At 36.3% G+C, this 17,130-nt stretch overlaps 2 protein-coding genes across 2 annotated transcripts; one reads left to right on the forward strand and one right to left on the reverse strand.

Annotated features, from left to right (window-relative positions):
• Positions 1-387: 387 nt before the first annotated feature.
• On the forward strand, positions 388-2,035 carry LOC146896695 (uncharacterized). The gene is made up of 3 exons (XM_085736334.1): positions 388-444; positions 1,228-1,551; positions 1,625-2,035. The coding sequence occupies exons 1-3, from the start codon at positions 388-390 to the stop codon at positions 2,033-2,035; spliced, it is 792 nt and encodes a 263-aa protein (XP_085592460.1).
• A 13,699-nt stretch (positions 2,036-15,734) lies between these two features.
• Positions 15,735-16,514, reverse strand: LOC146896696 (uncharacterized). The gene has a single exon (XM_085736336.1). It carries the CDS (start codon positions 16,512-16,514, stop codon positions 15,735-15,737), a length of 780 nt encoding a protein of 259 aa, XP_085592462.1.
• Between the last annotated feature and the right edge of the window lie 616 nt (positions 16,515-17,130).

Genomic DNA, 17,130 nt, shown 5'->3' on the forward strand with positions numbered 1-17,130 from the left:
GAGTCAAAAGAAACTCAGGCTATTCCCATTCACATTGACCAAGTAGAGCCAAAGATTGGTTACTAACCATCCCTAATGGAACCATCAACAATTGGGGAGAGTTAGAACTTAGGTTCTTAGCAAAATATTTCCCTATGTCCAAATATTGGGATAAAAAGATGGAGATATCACATTTCAAACAAGGAGAAAGTGAATCACTCTATGATGCTTGGGAGCAATTCAATTTGCTTCTTAAAAGATGTCCCAACCATGAGTTAACCGAAAAACAATATCTCCAAATCTTCACGAAGGGTTAACCTACAACAATAGGATGTTCCTAGATGCATCACCAAGGGGGTTAGTTTGAAAAGCAAAATTGATCATGAGGTTTTAGAGTTGATAGAAACCATGGCTAGCAATGAGTATCGTGCCGATGCTAAGAAGAAAGAAAGAGGAGTATTTGGGGTGAGTGACCAAACTGCTATTTTAGCCAACCAAGCCGCAATGAACAAATAACTAGAGACTCTCACAAAAGAGCTTCATAGTTATACTCTAGCCAACAAACAACACGTCGCTCGCTGTAAGGTGTGATTTATGTGGAGAAGGGCATCCTAATGGAGACCGCATACCCGATGAATCATGTGAAGAAGTCAATTACATGGGGAGCTACCAAGGACCTAATCAATACTACAATTCGGTATCAACGGGCACCCTAATCCGAGCTATTCAAATAACAACACTTTGAATCCATTGCTACCTAGTCCTCAACAACAAGAAGGCAACGAAAGCCATCGGCTTTAGAAGAGACAATGATTAACTTCATGAAGATGACTCAAGGCAATTTTGAAGAAATGAAGAAGAGTCAAGAAGCTGAAAGAAAGAACAACGAAGCTTCAAGAAAGATGCTTGAAACTCAGTGGGACAATTAGCAAAGCAACCGTCCGAACAAAACAAAGTAGGATTCTCGTGGTAACACAACCGAGAACCCTAAGAATGAATCTTGCAATGCTATTGAATTGAGAAGCAGAAAGATGTTAACACCTATTGTCCAAAGAAAGGTTGAGGAAGTAGCAGTGGAAAATGAAAAAAATGGTGAAGTTGAAAAGAATTATGAGGAGGTAGTTGAAAATAAAAGTGAAAAAGGAGAAGTTGAAAATGAAAGGAAGAGAAAAATGGAGGAAGAAAAACAAGAGAAGTTGATAGATGAAGACTCCATTTTGAGGAGAACAAAGAGCCAGTATATTGAAGGATGGGGATAAGCCTCAAATTATCCCATCATATGTTAAGCTTCCTTATCCTCATTTGGCTAAAAAGAAGAAGAAGGAAGATGGACAGTTCAAAAAGTTCATGGATCTCTTTTCACGGCTCCAGGTTAATATTCCTTTCATTGAAGCACTTGATCAAATGCCTATATATGCTAAATTCATGAAAGATTTGTTAACTGGTAGAAGAAAGCCCAAAGATGATGAAAACATTTCTCTCTGCGAGAATTGTAGTGCTATTCTTCAAAAGAAACTTCCACCAAAGTTGAAAGATCCCGGTGCCTTTACTATTCCTTGCTCCATTGGGCCGGTAAACATCGGAAGAGCTTTATGTGATCTAGGGGCAAGTATCAACTTGATGCCTCTTTCAATGATGAAAAAAGCTGGGATGCGGCGAACCAAAGCGAACAAAAATGACTCTCACTCTAGCTGATAGATCAATCTCTCATCCTTTCGGTGTGCTTGAAGATGTACTAGTCAAGGTTGATGAATTAGTATTCCCCGCTGATTTCGTGATCTTAGATATGGCTGAAGATGAAGAGATGCCCCTCATTCTCGGAAGACCTTTTCTTGCAACGGGTCGTGCTTTGATTGACGTTGAAATGGGACAGCTTGTTTTGTGTTTCCATAGCAAACAAGTTGTGTTTAATATCTTTGAAGCAATGAAGCGTCGACTTGAAAACCCAAATTGTTACCGGATGAATGATGTCGAAGAATTTATTGAAGATAATCCAGTCAAGGAAGGTATAGGGCAACTAAAGAAGAAAGATCGAAGGTGCATCTTCCCAACATAGAAGACATGTTTAAGGGTGGCCATCCAAGAGACAAAGAAGGAGTGGTGTTCGATTATCCCTAGAAGTCGTCATACGTCAAGCTATTGACGTTAAAGAAGCGCCGAGGCAACCCATCGGATTTACATCCATTCGGGTAACTTTTATTTGTTTCTTTTACTTTTTTTTTGAAAACAAAACAAAAACAACAAAGATTTGATTTTGAAGAGAGGAAAAATGTTCAAATTTATGCCCATCGTGGCATGATGAAGCTTAAACGTGCCACGATGGGAGGACAAGTACATAGAGTTTGAATGCTGGATTATTCGTGGCACGAAGCTCTTCCCATCGTGGCACGATTATCTTCCCAGATCATATGATCGTGGCACGTTTTGTATCATCGTGGCACGTTGGTAGCAGATTTCAAAATTTTTGACCGTTACAAAACCACCATCGTGGCACGATTACCTCATATCGTGGCACGATGGACGCTCCTCTATAAATAAACCCAACCCATTTCTCTCAATTTATCAGTTCACCTTAACCAAACTCTGCCCAAATTTCGTCCATTCACCTTCCATCTCTCAAATTCATCCCTAAAGCACCAAAACTTCACCCCAATCACTCATACAAACATCCTTCACCATCACCTTCATTCAACCATCAAATTTTTCCACAAAAATTCAATTTTACCCTTATTTCCCAAAACCTAACCCTTTTTCAAACCCAATCTCACAATAACCCACAAATGGCCTCATCATCTCACAAACGTGCTAGGGGAACCAAAAGGACTCAACAAACCCAATCATCCCAACAACCCGATTATGAGAAATTTAAGGATGAAGCACATTCGAAAAGATTTGAATACATCAAATGTTTCAAATTTTCGGGTGAAAGGAAGTTTGATTTTCTCAATCTTCAACGTTACCCGCAAATTGAAACAACAATGAAGGCTCTTGGGTGGAAGAAGATGAATGATTTGGTCACAAAGGAGAGTAATCAAACCATTGCTCTAGAATTTTTTGCAAATGCTTTTGAGAGAACGGACAATAGATCTTTTGTTCGAGGGAAGAAAATTGATTACGCCCTAGAGCCATCAATGCATTGCTAGGGCTGAAGGCTCCAAGAGATTGTCATGTGGAGTTTAGAAGGCAAAAGAGCACCAACAACTTTCCATCGATGATGATCTTCATCAAATTTTGCATGAAATTGGTGAAATAGGTGCTGACTATGTGAGGTCTAAAGCCACCGGAATTCCAACCCGAATGGATGTGGTGGACCTCAAGCCACTCTATAAGGCTTGGGCTTCATTCATTCATTCGAATGTGGAGAGTGTCTCCTCCACTTCGAATTACCTATGGATAGGTTATACATTACTGGAGGCTATCATTTTTGGCTATGAGATCAATGTGGGAAGATTGATCAACTTGAGCATTCAAGAGATGGCGATTGTGAAACATCGGTCACTTTGGGGCATTCTTTGTTTGATTAATGCATTGTGCAAAAAGGAAGGCATCTCGGAAGAACTTGGCGACATCATTTTGAAGTCAAAAGGAAAGATTGATGACACCGCCATGGTGAATTTCGAGAAGAAGAAGGGCCGTGAAGGACAACAAGGGCACCAAGCTAATGCGGGACTATCTCGGGCACAACCAATGCGGGAGGACATGCCTCAACATCCACCTCTACACCCGATGATGCTCGATTACATATGTGGTATGGCCAAGCTGGGCCCAAGGGACTTCATCACGGCTGTATGTAGACAGTCCATTCTTTGGTGCGAGACCTTTCCCCGGCTGGCCGATCGGCAACGTCGAGGCCTCTTCGAGCAATGCCTACCAACGCTTTGGAACGGAGGAAAACATGGAGAACTACTTCGTGGAGCAGAGGAGACGTCTTTGGTGAGAGGGAAGGTCGTGTTCGTTCAAACTTTGCACGAGGGAAGATGGCTAGTGAGCAGATGGATGATGTTGGCCGATGATGATGAGGAGACCGAGGAGGACGAGCGGTGATGGTGTCCTACGGTTGGAGTTCTTGTTTTATGTTTTATGTTTCAGGACTTTTTCTTTTGTTTCTATTTTCGTTCCTTTACTTTGATGCTCTTTGAAATTATGTCGTACATTTAGTTTGCTTTGTGTGTGGTTTAATTTTAATTTCCCTTTTGAATTATTTTCCTTTGTTTGTTATTAATGGATCTATTTGTTTATGGAAATCTATCGGTCTCATAACGAGTGAAGTGCCAATGATATATCAAGAAGTTCAAAGGAGGATGATGCCAAATCGTTACAATGGGAAGTGTACGTCTATAAAGCATATGAACACAACTCCCAGATAACTCATCTTGTAAGGTCATAGCCTAAATTTTTTCCAATTTTACATATATGAGTGTTCCATGCAACTGTTGTTTCTAGAACTTGCGATATTTCTTTATTTGTTGATTGGTCTTGTTATGTACACACTAAGGCAAATTGCTTTGTACCTTGAGCCTTTTTGAGCCTACCTTGTTTAATTGATATTAATCCTTTGAAAAGCCAAATTGAGCCATTAGGTATAGACCCCTTGTTTGGTAACGAAACATATTACAACCTTAGCAAGCTTTAGACATAAATGTCCCATTTTAAATTGAAGTTAAGCTATCTAGGTTGTATGAAATGTTCAAGTTTGGGGTTGCTTTTGGAATTAGCAACTTTCTAAGTTTGGGGTGGGGTACTAGAGAACTAAGAAGTTATTGTTAAAAGAATACATCTCATATCATGAAAAGCACTTGTAATTGTGCAGAAAATTTAAAAAGATCAAGTTGAGATGAAAAGAAAATTGTGTATGAGACCAACAATGCTTATATGTCTCGTAAATAAGAAAAAAGTTCTCTCGGTACTTCTCTTTTTGTTCAAAGGTAGAATGGTGTTAAACTGAAATTATCCAAAGTAGTTTGTGCTTAACTTCATTGTTCTTTTACACTACTTTCCAAATGTATCCACCTTGAACCTAAGCCCCGTTTTAACCTTGAAAGTCCTTAGAAGTGTGTACTTAACTCGACTTTGATTGACGGTTTATAAATTTTTCAAGCCTATGGTAATACGGCAGACCCGCATGATGATTGAGTGACCTATTCAAACATATGCGTGGAGTTGTGAATGGAAGTAAGAGCTAGGCATCCGGTACATCATTACACGGAAGGAAGTGAACTCGTTTGAATATATCATTGGCCGGTAAATCGTTATCTTACCGCGATTTTTCCATTTGCAAAGTTTGATTCCTTGAGGACAAGGAATGATTTAAGTTTGGGGTTGTGATGACTGTCCGTCATTGCATGTTTTTAGTTGTGATTTGTATTGTTTTTGTAACATAAAGAGAGACAACTACCTATAATTCATGGCAAAATCAGATGAAATTGGGAACAAGTGCTCAAAGAGAATAAAAGAAGAAAAGTTCCTAAAAATGCAAGCCATCGTGCCACGAAGCCCATCAACGTGCCACGATAGTAGGTCAAAACAAAGGCTGCCCTCCCTGGATCTTTTGTGGCACGATGACTCACCAACGTGCCACAATGGTGCGATCCGACCGCCCGTGAGTTCGATTGATCTGCGACAAGCGTGCATTCTGATGTCTAAACGTGCCACAATGACTCCTCATCGTGGCACGATGGTACAGTCTGTTGGCCACTTTATTTTGCTTATAAAAGGAAAGCTTGGGCAAATGTTTTAGACACATAAGTTTTATGGGATTTTAAGCATAGAGGAACAAGGAAACGAAGGTGCAAGCTCTTAGAGTCATACCAACTTTCAAGTTGGTAAGAATTTATGTATGCTTCTATCATTTATGCTTATGATAGTTTAGTTATGAGTAGCTAAACTATAGTTTGATTGAGCCATGATGATGCTATTGTAATATATGAATCAGTAGTTGTACTCTCTCTATTATCAATATTAATCGGTCTTTATTCAGTTTTACTTGTGTTCATTGCCTTTCTAAAGTAATTATTGTAGGACCACTAACCATAACTACTTCAATTATGAATAAGAATTGATCTTAGGACTTGAATGACCACTAACCCCGGCTTTTGATCTTGATCTAGTAACTCTGTTTAACTCAACATTAGGAGCCCAGAGATGGGAAATTGAGGGTTATGACACATAAGATAATGTTCCATATTTGCTTCCTAATGTTATTGCCGCCACGTAGACTCGGGATAGAGTAGGCGATTCTAGCTTAGGAATGGGTGTTGATGCGCGAGAGTGATCAACACTATTTTGTTAACTTGTCGTAAAGAAAGATTAATAATTGAGAAGTAGAGAGAGGACAATTATCTCATATAGAGCAATAACGGATTCAACGGCTTAATCATTCATCTCAATATAATTTCGTTGCAATTTACTTACCAATTGTTCAAACCAATTATCAACTGCCTAGGGCAAACAATATAAACTTTTTACATCCTAACGAATAACGAACTTGTTACGTTGAAGTTAAATACGATCCTCGTGGATCGATATTTTTACTACTTCGATAGACTTTGGTACACTTGCCAAATATCTATCAATGTATAAGGGACCGTAACGTTACGGGAGATAGATAATATAAGTGGAATATTAATATGATATTTGATCTTAAATTATAAGGTTAAATTAGCAAGGACCAGAATGTTACGGAGAGATATAAAGATAAAATGATAAAACAATATAATAGACTGAATTTAAACTTTAGTTAAATATTAAGCGATTGTTTTATCTTGGACCGAATGTTACGGAAGCAAAGTGTAATTAATCAATAAGTATAGTTTAAGTTAGGACCAGAGAACTCTAGATTACTATGGTTGAGATTAATTAGGACCGTAATGTTACGGAGATAAATATTAACGTTTTGTGATCGTGTGTGTATAATGTGTAAAAGTAAACGAGAGTAGAGAGAAAGAAGAATAACACGGGAGAGTTATCTGGTTCACCAAACCTGGCTACTTCCGGTCCCCACACTTCGTGTGAGATTATCCACTATAGTATACGGTTGGTAGAAACTTCTAACCAACACTATAAGGTCTTGATCACACCGGATCAGATCCGTAACCCCCGTATTATCAACCTCAACAGGCTTCTACAATTCTTTGCTTTCGCACAAGAAAGGTTGGAACTCTTCCTATCTCAAACTATTAAGCCTAATAGACTTGAGATCTAGTTATCTCTTTGTAAGGTAATTGTTTGGATCGAAAGTCTCAAACAAAAATTATATAGGATGTTGTTTGGAACTTTATATGTCAAACAAACTATCCTTATACAAATTTAGAACTATATTCTCAATGAGAAATAAAGATGAATGTCGAAAGTGATGATGAAGAGATTGATAGCTTTTTGCTTTGAGAGAGATAATTGCTTTGTATTTCAAACTCTTGCATTTCTCCTTCAAAGACCTCTTCTATTTATAGAGCTGGAGTAAGCTAACAAATAGCCGTTGTGCTTCTATTTTGAATTCGAATTTTGGGTCCAAAGAAACTTGGGGAGAAAGCATGTAGAGAATGTTTCTTCACTTTTGCCCGAACGTTCTCTTAGTCCCAGCCCAATCTTGAACGAAATTGTAGAGCACGTGCTTGCTAGTTGGTGATGAGCCGTGATCAAGCCTTTTGAAACTTGCTGCCCACTTGATGACTTTTGTTGATGGCACTTGATGATGTCATGTATCTTGTTGATAAAGATTGATACTTTGGATATTTCTTTTCCTTAAAATTCCTTAATGGATCGAAATACACACATGAGGGCCCAAAGATGATTTTATTCCTTTTGCTTCCGGCACATGTGCAAGAAAGACATATTTAATTTCCTTTGTTCTTTTGTCCCTTAATGCATTATCAAAGAGCCTTGATTTCTTTCTTCTTTAAGTGAGACAACAAGAATATTTGCTTTGGTCTTGATCTTAATTATGCATATCTTGACAATTGCCCAAAAAAGCTCATATTTGTTCATATCCATATTTGATAAAGATTTTGTTATCCCTTTGTGAGGCCGAACGTTCTCTTGCTTTTACCAAACATTCTCATGAAACATTTCTCACAAAATTCATTAGTAGATAACAATATAAATAAAAAGTAAATATGTTTGTTATCTTTAAAACATCAATAAAGGATTTTGCTTTCAACAATCTCCCCCTTTTTGATGATAACAAACATGTAAAGAATTTCATTTGATTCCCTTTGGTCAAATACAATTTTTGGCAATTTTTGAGAAATAAGTTTATCATAAAAACTCCCCCTCAATTTAAGCATCCAGTATCATTATTTAAAAATTGAGAATGATAAACTCTTATGAATTGAAAAAGTGAATATGGCAGATTTTGATTTTATTTTCTCATAAAAATGATTTTGTCATAAGTCATGAGATGCACATAGCAGATTTTGTTTTTAGGAATTATTTGTTTCCTAAAAAAATCATGTTTAAGATAAAAATATATTGCTAATTTGATTTCAACAATCATTTGTTTCTAAACAAGAAATAAACCATGATTTTTTCATAAAGGCATAATATGCATATATCATAGAAAGCAAGCAGTAGTAGCATAGTAGTAGAGTAGCAATGTAGCGGCATTAGCATATTACGGACCCAAAATATAACGAGTTTTAATTGCATAAAAGTCATATAAAATATAAAGTTGCGAAGCAACAAACGGCGATCCAAAATATAAGCCAGTTTTGCTTTTTAATTCTTCAATCTTCCCCTTTTCTTTCTCCCCCTTTGTTTCATCAAAAAGGAGAATGAGCCACCAAGCTTGCTAAGGCGTAGGTGAGGAGTCATCGAGGAGGAAGAAGCAGCAGGCACATGCATAGTAAAGAGTGGTGGTGGAAAAGGATGCGCAAGCTGGTGGAGGAACATTGTACCTCATGCTTAAGACATTAGTTTTCCAATCCCTTTGAATCTGATTCTCAATATTGTTGTAGACTTGATAGGCCGAGAATGGCTTGCCGACCTTCAAACAACCTAGGCAAATCTTTCCTAATTTTACTAATATCCTTCTCAAGCTTAGACCTTTTAGGACGCCTTTGATCTTTTGGATCATTGGTTGTGTCGAGTTGAGAAGTGTTTCCACACGTATGAGTGGGCATAGAGGGCAGAGTTGGAGTGGTGGATTCCAAAGTGCTGAAGGAGTGTAAAGGAACGAAGTGTTTGGAGCGAGTTAAAGAACTTGCTCACAGAATTGTCATTGAACAAAGCGGGATAACTATCACGTGGAGAAGACACATGAAGATAGGTTGGCGAGACACATTTGTGAATGGCCGAGGAGTTGTGTTTTGAAAACCATGAAGAACCTCGGTTGCTTGAGCGGCGGAGAATGATGAGGATTGATTCTTAAAATTTACTAAGAGGTCTAAATGCTCATCGGCAACATGAGAAGGCTGCGAGAGAACGTTCGGGAATTAGAGGAGAACGTTCGGTGTGACTTCTTTTGTGGGAATGAAAGGAGGAGTTTCCTCACGGTCATCTGCTTCCATTTCATCTTTGGATGGAAGGTCGGTGGGATCAAATTTCATGTGACTAATGTTCTTAGGGGTGAATTTCGAGTTATCAAAGACAAAGTCTTCATTTTCTAGATCAACTCCTTTGTCCTTAAAAATTTTGGTAAGCATCATTCCATAGGGCAAACAATATTTTTTATTGTCTTTTGCGACGGCGGCCATCATGTAATGGATGATCACATAAGGGAGACACAAGGGTTTTTCAAAAAACATATGATAAATGATCATAAGATCATTTTTTTGTGACATGACCATGATTACCACTCCTAGGGATTAAACTATGCCGACTTAACAGATTAAACATTTTGGGAACCTTTTGAAGGTTAGATGCGGCAAGACCGGAAGAATTAGGTAAGAATACATCGTTGTAAACCTGTTCTAGATCGACTCCTAATTTTTCATCCCAAGAGTCACCATAAACACAATTTCCGAAACGGGGATATTAAATAATTTTCCTATGTCTTTAGGGATAAGAGAGATCTCAACCCCTTTCACAAAGGTGGATACTATGAGACTTTTTTCAGGATGTGTTTCGGACATAAAATAAAAGGCTTGAACAACTTCGGGATAATACCTATCTTGGATTTGAAGGAAAGAAGTCCATCCAAGCTGATCGGTGATGGCTTTCGAAAGATTTCTTCTTTCTCCAAAGCCGGAAAATCCACATATCTTCCATTTGCAATTGGTCCGGTGCTCCATTTGTCATGAAAATCCTCTTCGAATTCCGGTTCAATCAATGGAATGAACTTTGATTTTGAAATAGAGAGATTTGTTGTTCTTTTTCTCTTAGGTTTAGGAGTTTCTTGAGGCGTCTTTGCAGGAGCAGAATCAGCTTTCCCTTTTCCTTTATCCTTCTTTGGAGGAGGAGGTTTGGGAGCAACCTTAGGGATAGGAATTTTCTTCAATTCTTCCCTAGTGTTTGAAGCCACATTTTGCGACTTTTCGGGAGATTTTGGAGGTGATGGAGCCTCGTGGGGGACATTAACGAAGGTTCTGTTGGAACAGTTTCTTTAGGGTTAGATTCATCTTCGAGTCAAGAATTTCGTGAACAGTAGTATCCACACTTTGAGTTTTCCCGATTCCAACCCCAGCCCTAATCTGTTTGACCTTCGAACAACAACGGATTGAGAAGATTTGGTCTTTTTTGGTTTTGATTGAGAGAAGGCTTTGGTGAGAGGCGGTTTGAGTGATGGTTGGTGGAACGGCTTGAAATAATGGTTTAGAAATAATGTTTAGAGGTATGATATTGAGAGTTTCATCATCGAAGGGTTTGATGGTTGTTGGGTCGAGAGGAGGAGACAGAGATGTCTCGATGGCGGTGGTGAGAGTGGTGGAGAGTTTGGAGATAATGGTGGTTTGTTTAGGTCAGGTGGAGAAGGTGGAGGAGGAGGAGAAGGTGATCGAGGAGAAGGTGGTGGTGTTATAGCCTTTTTTGCTTTGCCTTTAGTTACTGGCCATGGTGTAGATCTAAGATTTTTTAGAGAAGATGAAGGGTTTGTTTTATAGAGAGGAGAAAGAAGAGAAGGTTTTTTCTTCTTTTCTTATGAAATGAAAAAATGAGAAGGCGTACAAGAAGAGAGAGAGAAGAAGCAAAACCAGCTTTTTATTTGACTGGTGGTGGTTTTCTCTAAAAAGCTAGTTTCCATAAAGTGTATATGCATTTAATGTGATAAAAATGGCATCTTTTGATTTTGAAAATCTTTACCATTTTTATTCCGACACAAACATATACTCCCTCTCGTCCCTTAATGTAACCCTCCTTTGTATTTTTCACATTTCTTAAGAAAAGTTGTGTGTAATTAATGTGTCTGTTTTGTGTATTAATATTACCAAATTGTCCTTTATTTGTATGTGTATTAAATTTGACTATTCATATTTCAAGACAAGTTAGTAGTATTAATTAGGGGTATGTTTAGGAAAAAAGTAATAAATGCATCTAGTAATTTGAAAAGGGGGTTACATTTAGGGACAAAAATAAAATCAAATGGGTGGTTGCATTTTTCACATTTCTTAAGAAAAATTGTCAGGTGTAATCAATGTGTCTGTTTTGTGTATTAATATTACCAAATTGTCCTTTGTTTGTATGTGTATTAAATTTGACAATTCATATTTGAAGACAAGTTAATAGTATTAATTAGGGGTATGTTTAAGAAAAAAGTAATAAATGCATCTAGTAATTTGAAAAGAGGGTTACATTTAGGGACAAAAATAAAATTAAATGGGTGGTTACATTAAGGGACGGAGGGAGTAGTTAGAAAACAAATATGATGTATTGATTTCACTTTTCTTTTTAAAAAAGAAAACGTGAAGGCCAAGGGAGAAAGAGAACGTTCTCCGGAACGTTCGGGCCAATATTTTATGGTTTTTTAATAATAGGCTTAATACATGCTTTGGTCCCTTAACTTATTTTTTCTTCTCGGTTCAGTCCCTTAACTTTTAAATGTGTCAATTTGGTCCTTATCTTTTGTTTTCTTCATCGATTTGGTCCACTTTTATTAATTTTAAATCCCTAAAAATATCAACCAATGGTTTTGTAAAAATATCAGCCGATTGATTTTACCGTGTCAATAAATATTAATTCAATTTCCTTTTTGTTAACATGATCCCTAATAAAATGATGTTTTATTTCAATGTGTTTTGATCTTGAATGCTGAATGGGATTTTTAGATAAATTTATTGCACTCGTATTATCACAAAATATGGGAATGTTTTCATACCCGATTGAGAAATCTTCTAATTGATTTCATAGCCATAATACTTGAGAGCAACAATTAGTCGCCGACACATATTCGGCTTCGGTGCTTGATAAGGCAATAGTGTTTTGCTTTCTACACGGCCAAATGATCGGTGCTTTCCCGAGACCGGCAGGTGCCACTTGTGCTTTTTCTTTCTATTTTGTCTCCGGCGTAGTCGGCATCACAATAAGCTGTCAAATCAAAACAAGACCCTTTGCTATACCAAAGGCCAAGATCAGATAGTACCTACTAGATATCCGAAAATTCTTTTGACCGCAGATTAAATGAGATTCTCTTAGAGAAGTTTGAAAACGTGCACATAAACCTACCGCAAAGACAATATACGGTCTCTTGGCGTTAAGTATAAAAGGGAACCAATCATTCCCCTATATTCTTTTTCGTAAATATTTTTTCCTTTCTCGTCTTTATCTAGACTAGAAGATGGATGCATGGGAGTAGCCATAATTTTGGCTTCATTCATTTTATATTTTTTGAGAAGATCTTTAATATATTTTTCTTGACAAATAAATATTCCATTTGTTTCTTGTTTAATTTGTAAACCAAGAAAAAATCTTAATTCTCCCATCATACTCATTTCAAATTCACTTTGCATGAGTCCAGAGAATTCTTCACTTATTTTTTCATTTGAAGATCCAAAAATAATGTCATCCACATAAATTTGAACAATTAAGAAATCTGATTTATCATCTTTTCTAAAAAGTGTTGTGTCAATTTTTCCTCTAGAAAAATTATTTTTGAGTAAGAATGTACTTAACCTTTCATACCAAGCTCGTGGAGCTTGTTTTAAACCATATAATGCTTTTGTAAGTTTAAACACATGATTAGGTTTGGTAGATTTTTCAAAACCGGGAGGTTGGTGCACGTAAACTTCTTCATTTAAAAATCCGTTTAAAAAGGCACTTTTAACATCCATTTGAAAGAGTTTAATATTTTTATGAGATGCATATGCAAGAAGAATACGTATTGCTTCTAACCTTGGCTATAGGAGCAAATGTTTCATCATAGTCAATACCTTCTTGTTGATTATAACCTTGTGCAACTAATCCGGCTTTGTTTCGACAACCTTTCCTTCTTCATCTAATTTGTTTCGAAGACCCATCTTGTTCCTATTATAGAATGATTTTGAGGTTTTGAGACAAGATTCCATACCTGGTTTCTCTCAAATTGAGAGAGTTCTTCTTCCATGGCTTTTATCCATGATTCTTCACACATAGCTTCATGTATATTTTTTGGTTCAATATGTGAGATCATAGCCATGTTGTTGTCATTATCTTTGAATGATAATCTCGTCCCGATTCCATCAAATGTATTTCCAATGATTTGTTCTGGAGGATGATCACCAACAATCTTCCAACTTTTTGGAGGAGTTTGAGATGAAGATGCTTGATCTGTATTGCTTATAATTTCTTGATTTTTCATAATTTCCTCATCATCTTCTTTGTTAGTAACTAAATCATCAAACTCATCAAACACAACATGCATGCTTATTTCCATAGTTTGTTTTTTTAAGTTATAAATTCTATAACCTTTGGAATTTGTTGCATATCCTAAAAATATTCCTTTATACTGATTTTGAATCAAATTTTCCTAGGTTTTCTTTATCATTTAAAATATAACAAAAACAACCAAAAATATGAAAATAAGAAATGTTTGGTTTTGTTTTTCCAGAGTTCATAAGGGGTTTTGTTGAGAATTTTTCTAATTGAAACTCTATTTAAAATATAGCAAGATGTGTTAATGGCTTCAGCCCAAAAATATTTTTCAACATTTGATTCATTAATCATTGTTCTTGCCATTTCTTGTAAAGTTCGATTTTTTCTTTCAACGACTCCATTTTGTTGAGGAGTTCTTGCACATGAAAAGTTGTGTGAAATCCCCTTTTTATCAAAAAATGTTTTGAATGATAAGTTTTCAAATTCACCTCCATGATCACTTCTTACGGAAATAATGTTTAATTCCTTTTCATTTTGAACAAGGTTACAAAAATTTTCAAAAGCTTCAAAAGCTTCATCTTTGTGTTTCAAAAACAAAACCCATGTGTATCCGGAAAAGTCATCGACTATAACAAAACCATATTGTTTTCCGGCAAGACTTGCGGTTCTAACAGGTCCAAATAAATCTATGTGAAGGAGCTCAAGAGGTTTTTAGTAGAAACAATGTTATTTGATTTAAAACTGCTTTTGACTTGTTTTCCTCGAACGCATGCTTCACATATTTTATCTTTATCAAAATTGATTTTTGGAAGACCTCTTACCAAGTCTAGTTGTTAAATTTTTGAAATATTTTTCATGTTAACATGTCCAGCTCTTTTATGCAAAATCCATTTATCTTTGTCAATGGACATAAAGCAAGTTTCAAATTTGGAATGTCATCTAAGTATAAAACGTAAAGATTTTTCTTACGAGAGCCGGTGAAGAAAATTTTTCCTGTAGAAACTTGTTTGACTTCACATATGTTGGGTTTAAAGATTACTTCAAAACCACCGTCGCATAATTGACTTATGCTTAGTAGGTTATGTTTTAATCCTTCAACATATTGAACATCTTTTATTTTAGCGAGTCATTTTTACCAATAATACCTTTACCTTTGATTTGTCCTTTGTCATTGTTACCAAAGGTTACTGCTCCTCCTTCCCTTTTTATGAAGGAAATAAAGCGAGTGCTTGTCACCTGTCATGTGTCTAGAGCAGCCTTGTCTAAATACCATGGCTTTCTCCTTGCACTTTGTGATGATTCCTGCATTTTGAGTTAGTGGTGTCTTAGGTACCCCAGATTCTGTGGGTCCTTGATTGTTAGTTTTCAATAGCTCAAGATCTTTCTTCTTGAGAAAACAGTTTATTTCTAAATGACCATTTCTTTTACAATATACACATTTTATGAGAGAACGTTCTCTCGTTTTGAGGATAATGTTCTGTTTTTAGAGAAGAGTTTTCTGCTATTCTTTTTCTATGAAAACACATAGATTCATTGTGTCCATCTCTTTTGCAAAATGAGCATTTTAATCTTTCTTTCTTAGGTATAAGAGTGTTTTCGTAGATTTGATGTTTAGAGCTATCAAAACCTAATACGGTATTATTACCCATTTCTATTTGAGAACCTATAATTCTTTGAAATGTTTCAGTTGACCTTATAAAAATGGTGAGGTCATTTCTTAAACTTTTGATCTCATTTTTAAGTAAAGTATTCTCATCTTTAGATTTCAAAGAGGATTGAGTTTTGCTAAGATCTTTTAATTTTTCAATTTGCTTGAAAATATGAGTCTTGCAAACTTTGAATAATTTTCTTTTGATCATTGTTCAGAGTTTGAAGTTTCTCTTTTTCTTCTTTAGAGTCTTTGAATTCTTTTTGTAGAGAATAGCATTTATTTGTTAAAAAATTTGAGTCGGATAAAAGATTATCTATTGTGTTTTCTAGTTCTTTATTTAAAGAAGGTTTGTCAAAAAGAACTACCTCTTCATTATACGAGTTTGCCATTAGGCATATATTTGCTTCTTCTCCTTCTTCGCTTGTGGTTCGTCAAGATCGTCCCATGTCATTAATGCGGTTCTTTTGTAAGGAGTCTTCTTTTTGTTTTGTGGACATTCATTTTTGTAGTGACCTTGCTTGTTGCATCCATAGCAGGTTACTTGGCTTTTGTCAACTTCCTTTTTCGAGTTGTCTCTTCGTTCGGGAATTATCTTTTTATCCGATCTCTTCTTTTTATCATTCTTTGAATTTTCTTTGTGATGAGTGCTAGTTCGGTCTCGCCTCTTCTTGAATGATTTCTTCTTCTTCGTTTCTTTATTTTCTTCGGTTTGTGCGGGTATTTCATCCGGATTATTTTGAGTGGTTTGGGATGCTTTGAGGGCAATCATTTTTCCCTTTTTCACCGGTTTGTCTTCTTGGAGTAGAACTTCATGAGCTCTAAGTGTTCCAATGAGATCTTCTAAAGCCAAGGAATTTAAATCTTTGGCTTGAGTGATTGCCGTAACCATAGGTCTCCATGTGTTTGGGAGACATCTTAATATTTTTCTAATTTTGTCATGAGGGGAATATATTTTTCCCAATGACCTTAACTCATTCACTATAGAAGTGAATCGTGAATACATTTCATCGATGTTTTCTTCTTCACTCATTTCGAAAATTTTGAATTTTCGTACGCCAATATCTATCCTTGTTTCTTTAACATGGCTAGTTCCTTCATGATGAACTTTTAATGTATCCCAAATTTCTTTTGCCGTAGTGCATTCATAAATTCTTTCACTTTCTTCCATGGTTAGTGAACATTGTAAAAAGAGTTGAGCTTTAGAGTTTAAGAGTACCTTCTTTTTATCTCGTGTCGTGCCATGATGCCTCGAGTTTAATAGTCACTACCGCCGTGATCGCATCGGTGGTTTGTGGTACAAAGTTACCTTCGGTGATAACTTTCCACATATCTACATCTTGAGATTTTAGGAATAATTCCATCTTTCCTTTCTAGAAGTAATAATTCTTTCCATTGAACAATGGTGGTTTTGTGCATGAAAGTCCTTCGGTATGTAAGACATTGCTTCTTCCCGAATCTTTTCCTCTAGCACGTGTTAAATGCTTTTACTTCTTTTAGAGACCGTGCTCGATGCCAATTGAAGTAGCAATAAACGTCACAAGGAAGGGGTTTGAATTGTGACCCTTTTTAAAATTATTCCCGAAACTTTAATTTACGTTGTATATACTCAAGAAAAATTCTTGGTCGGTATTTAGTTAGGCGAGATAAATAATTAGTTGATGTATAAGGGACCGTAACGTTACGGAGATAGATAATATAAGTGGAATATTAATATGATATTTGATCTTAAATTATAAGGTTAAATTAGCAAGGACCAAAATGTTACGGAGAGATATAAAGATAAA

Source organism: Medicago sativa, chromosome 8, assembly GCF_051527215.1.
Source record: "Medicago sativa cultivar Bolivia chromosome 8, Bolivia_mono, whole genome shotgun sequence".
NCBI classification, from domain to species: domain Eukaryota; kingdom Viridiplantae; phylum Streptophyta; class Magnoliopsida; order Fabales; family Fabaceae; genus Medicago; species Medicago sativa.

What these genes read in the sequence shown, in the direction of transcription:
- LOC146896695 (XM_085736334.1), top strand. Translation starts at nt 388, where the DNA reads ATGGCTAGCAATGAGTATCGTGCCGATGCTAAGAAGAAAGAAAGAGGA. An exon ending in AAGAAAGAGGAGTATTTGGG is followed by an intron (nt 445 to 1,227) that starts GTGAGTGACCAA and finishes AGTATATTGAAG; the next exon opens with GATGGGGATAAGCCTCAAAT. An exon ending in TTCCTTGCTCCATTGGGCCG is followed by an intron (nt 1,552 to 1,624) that starts GTAAACATCGGA and finishes TGATGAAAAAAG; the next exon opens with CTGGGATGCGGCGAACCAAA.
- LOC146896696 (XM_085736336.1), bottom strand. Translation starts at nt 16,514, where the DNA reads ATGGAAGAAAGTGAAAGAATTTATGAATGCACTACGGCAAAAGAAATT.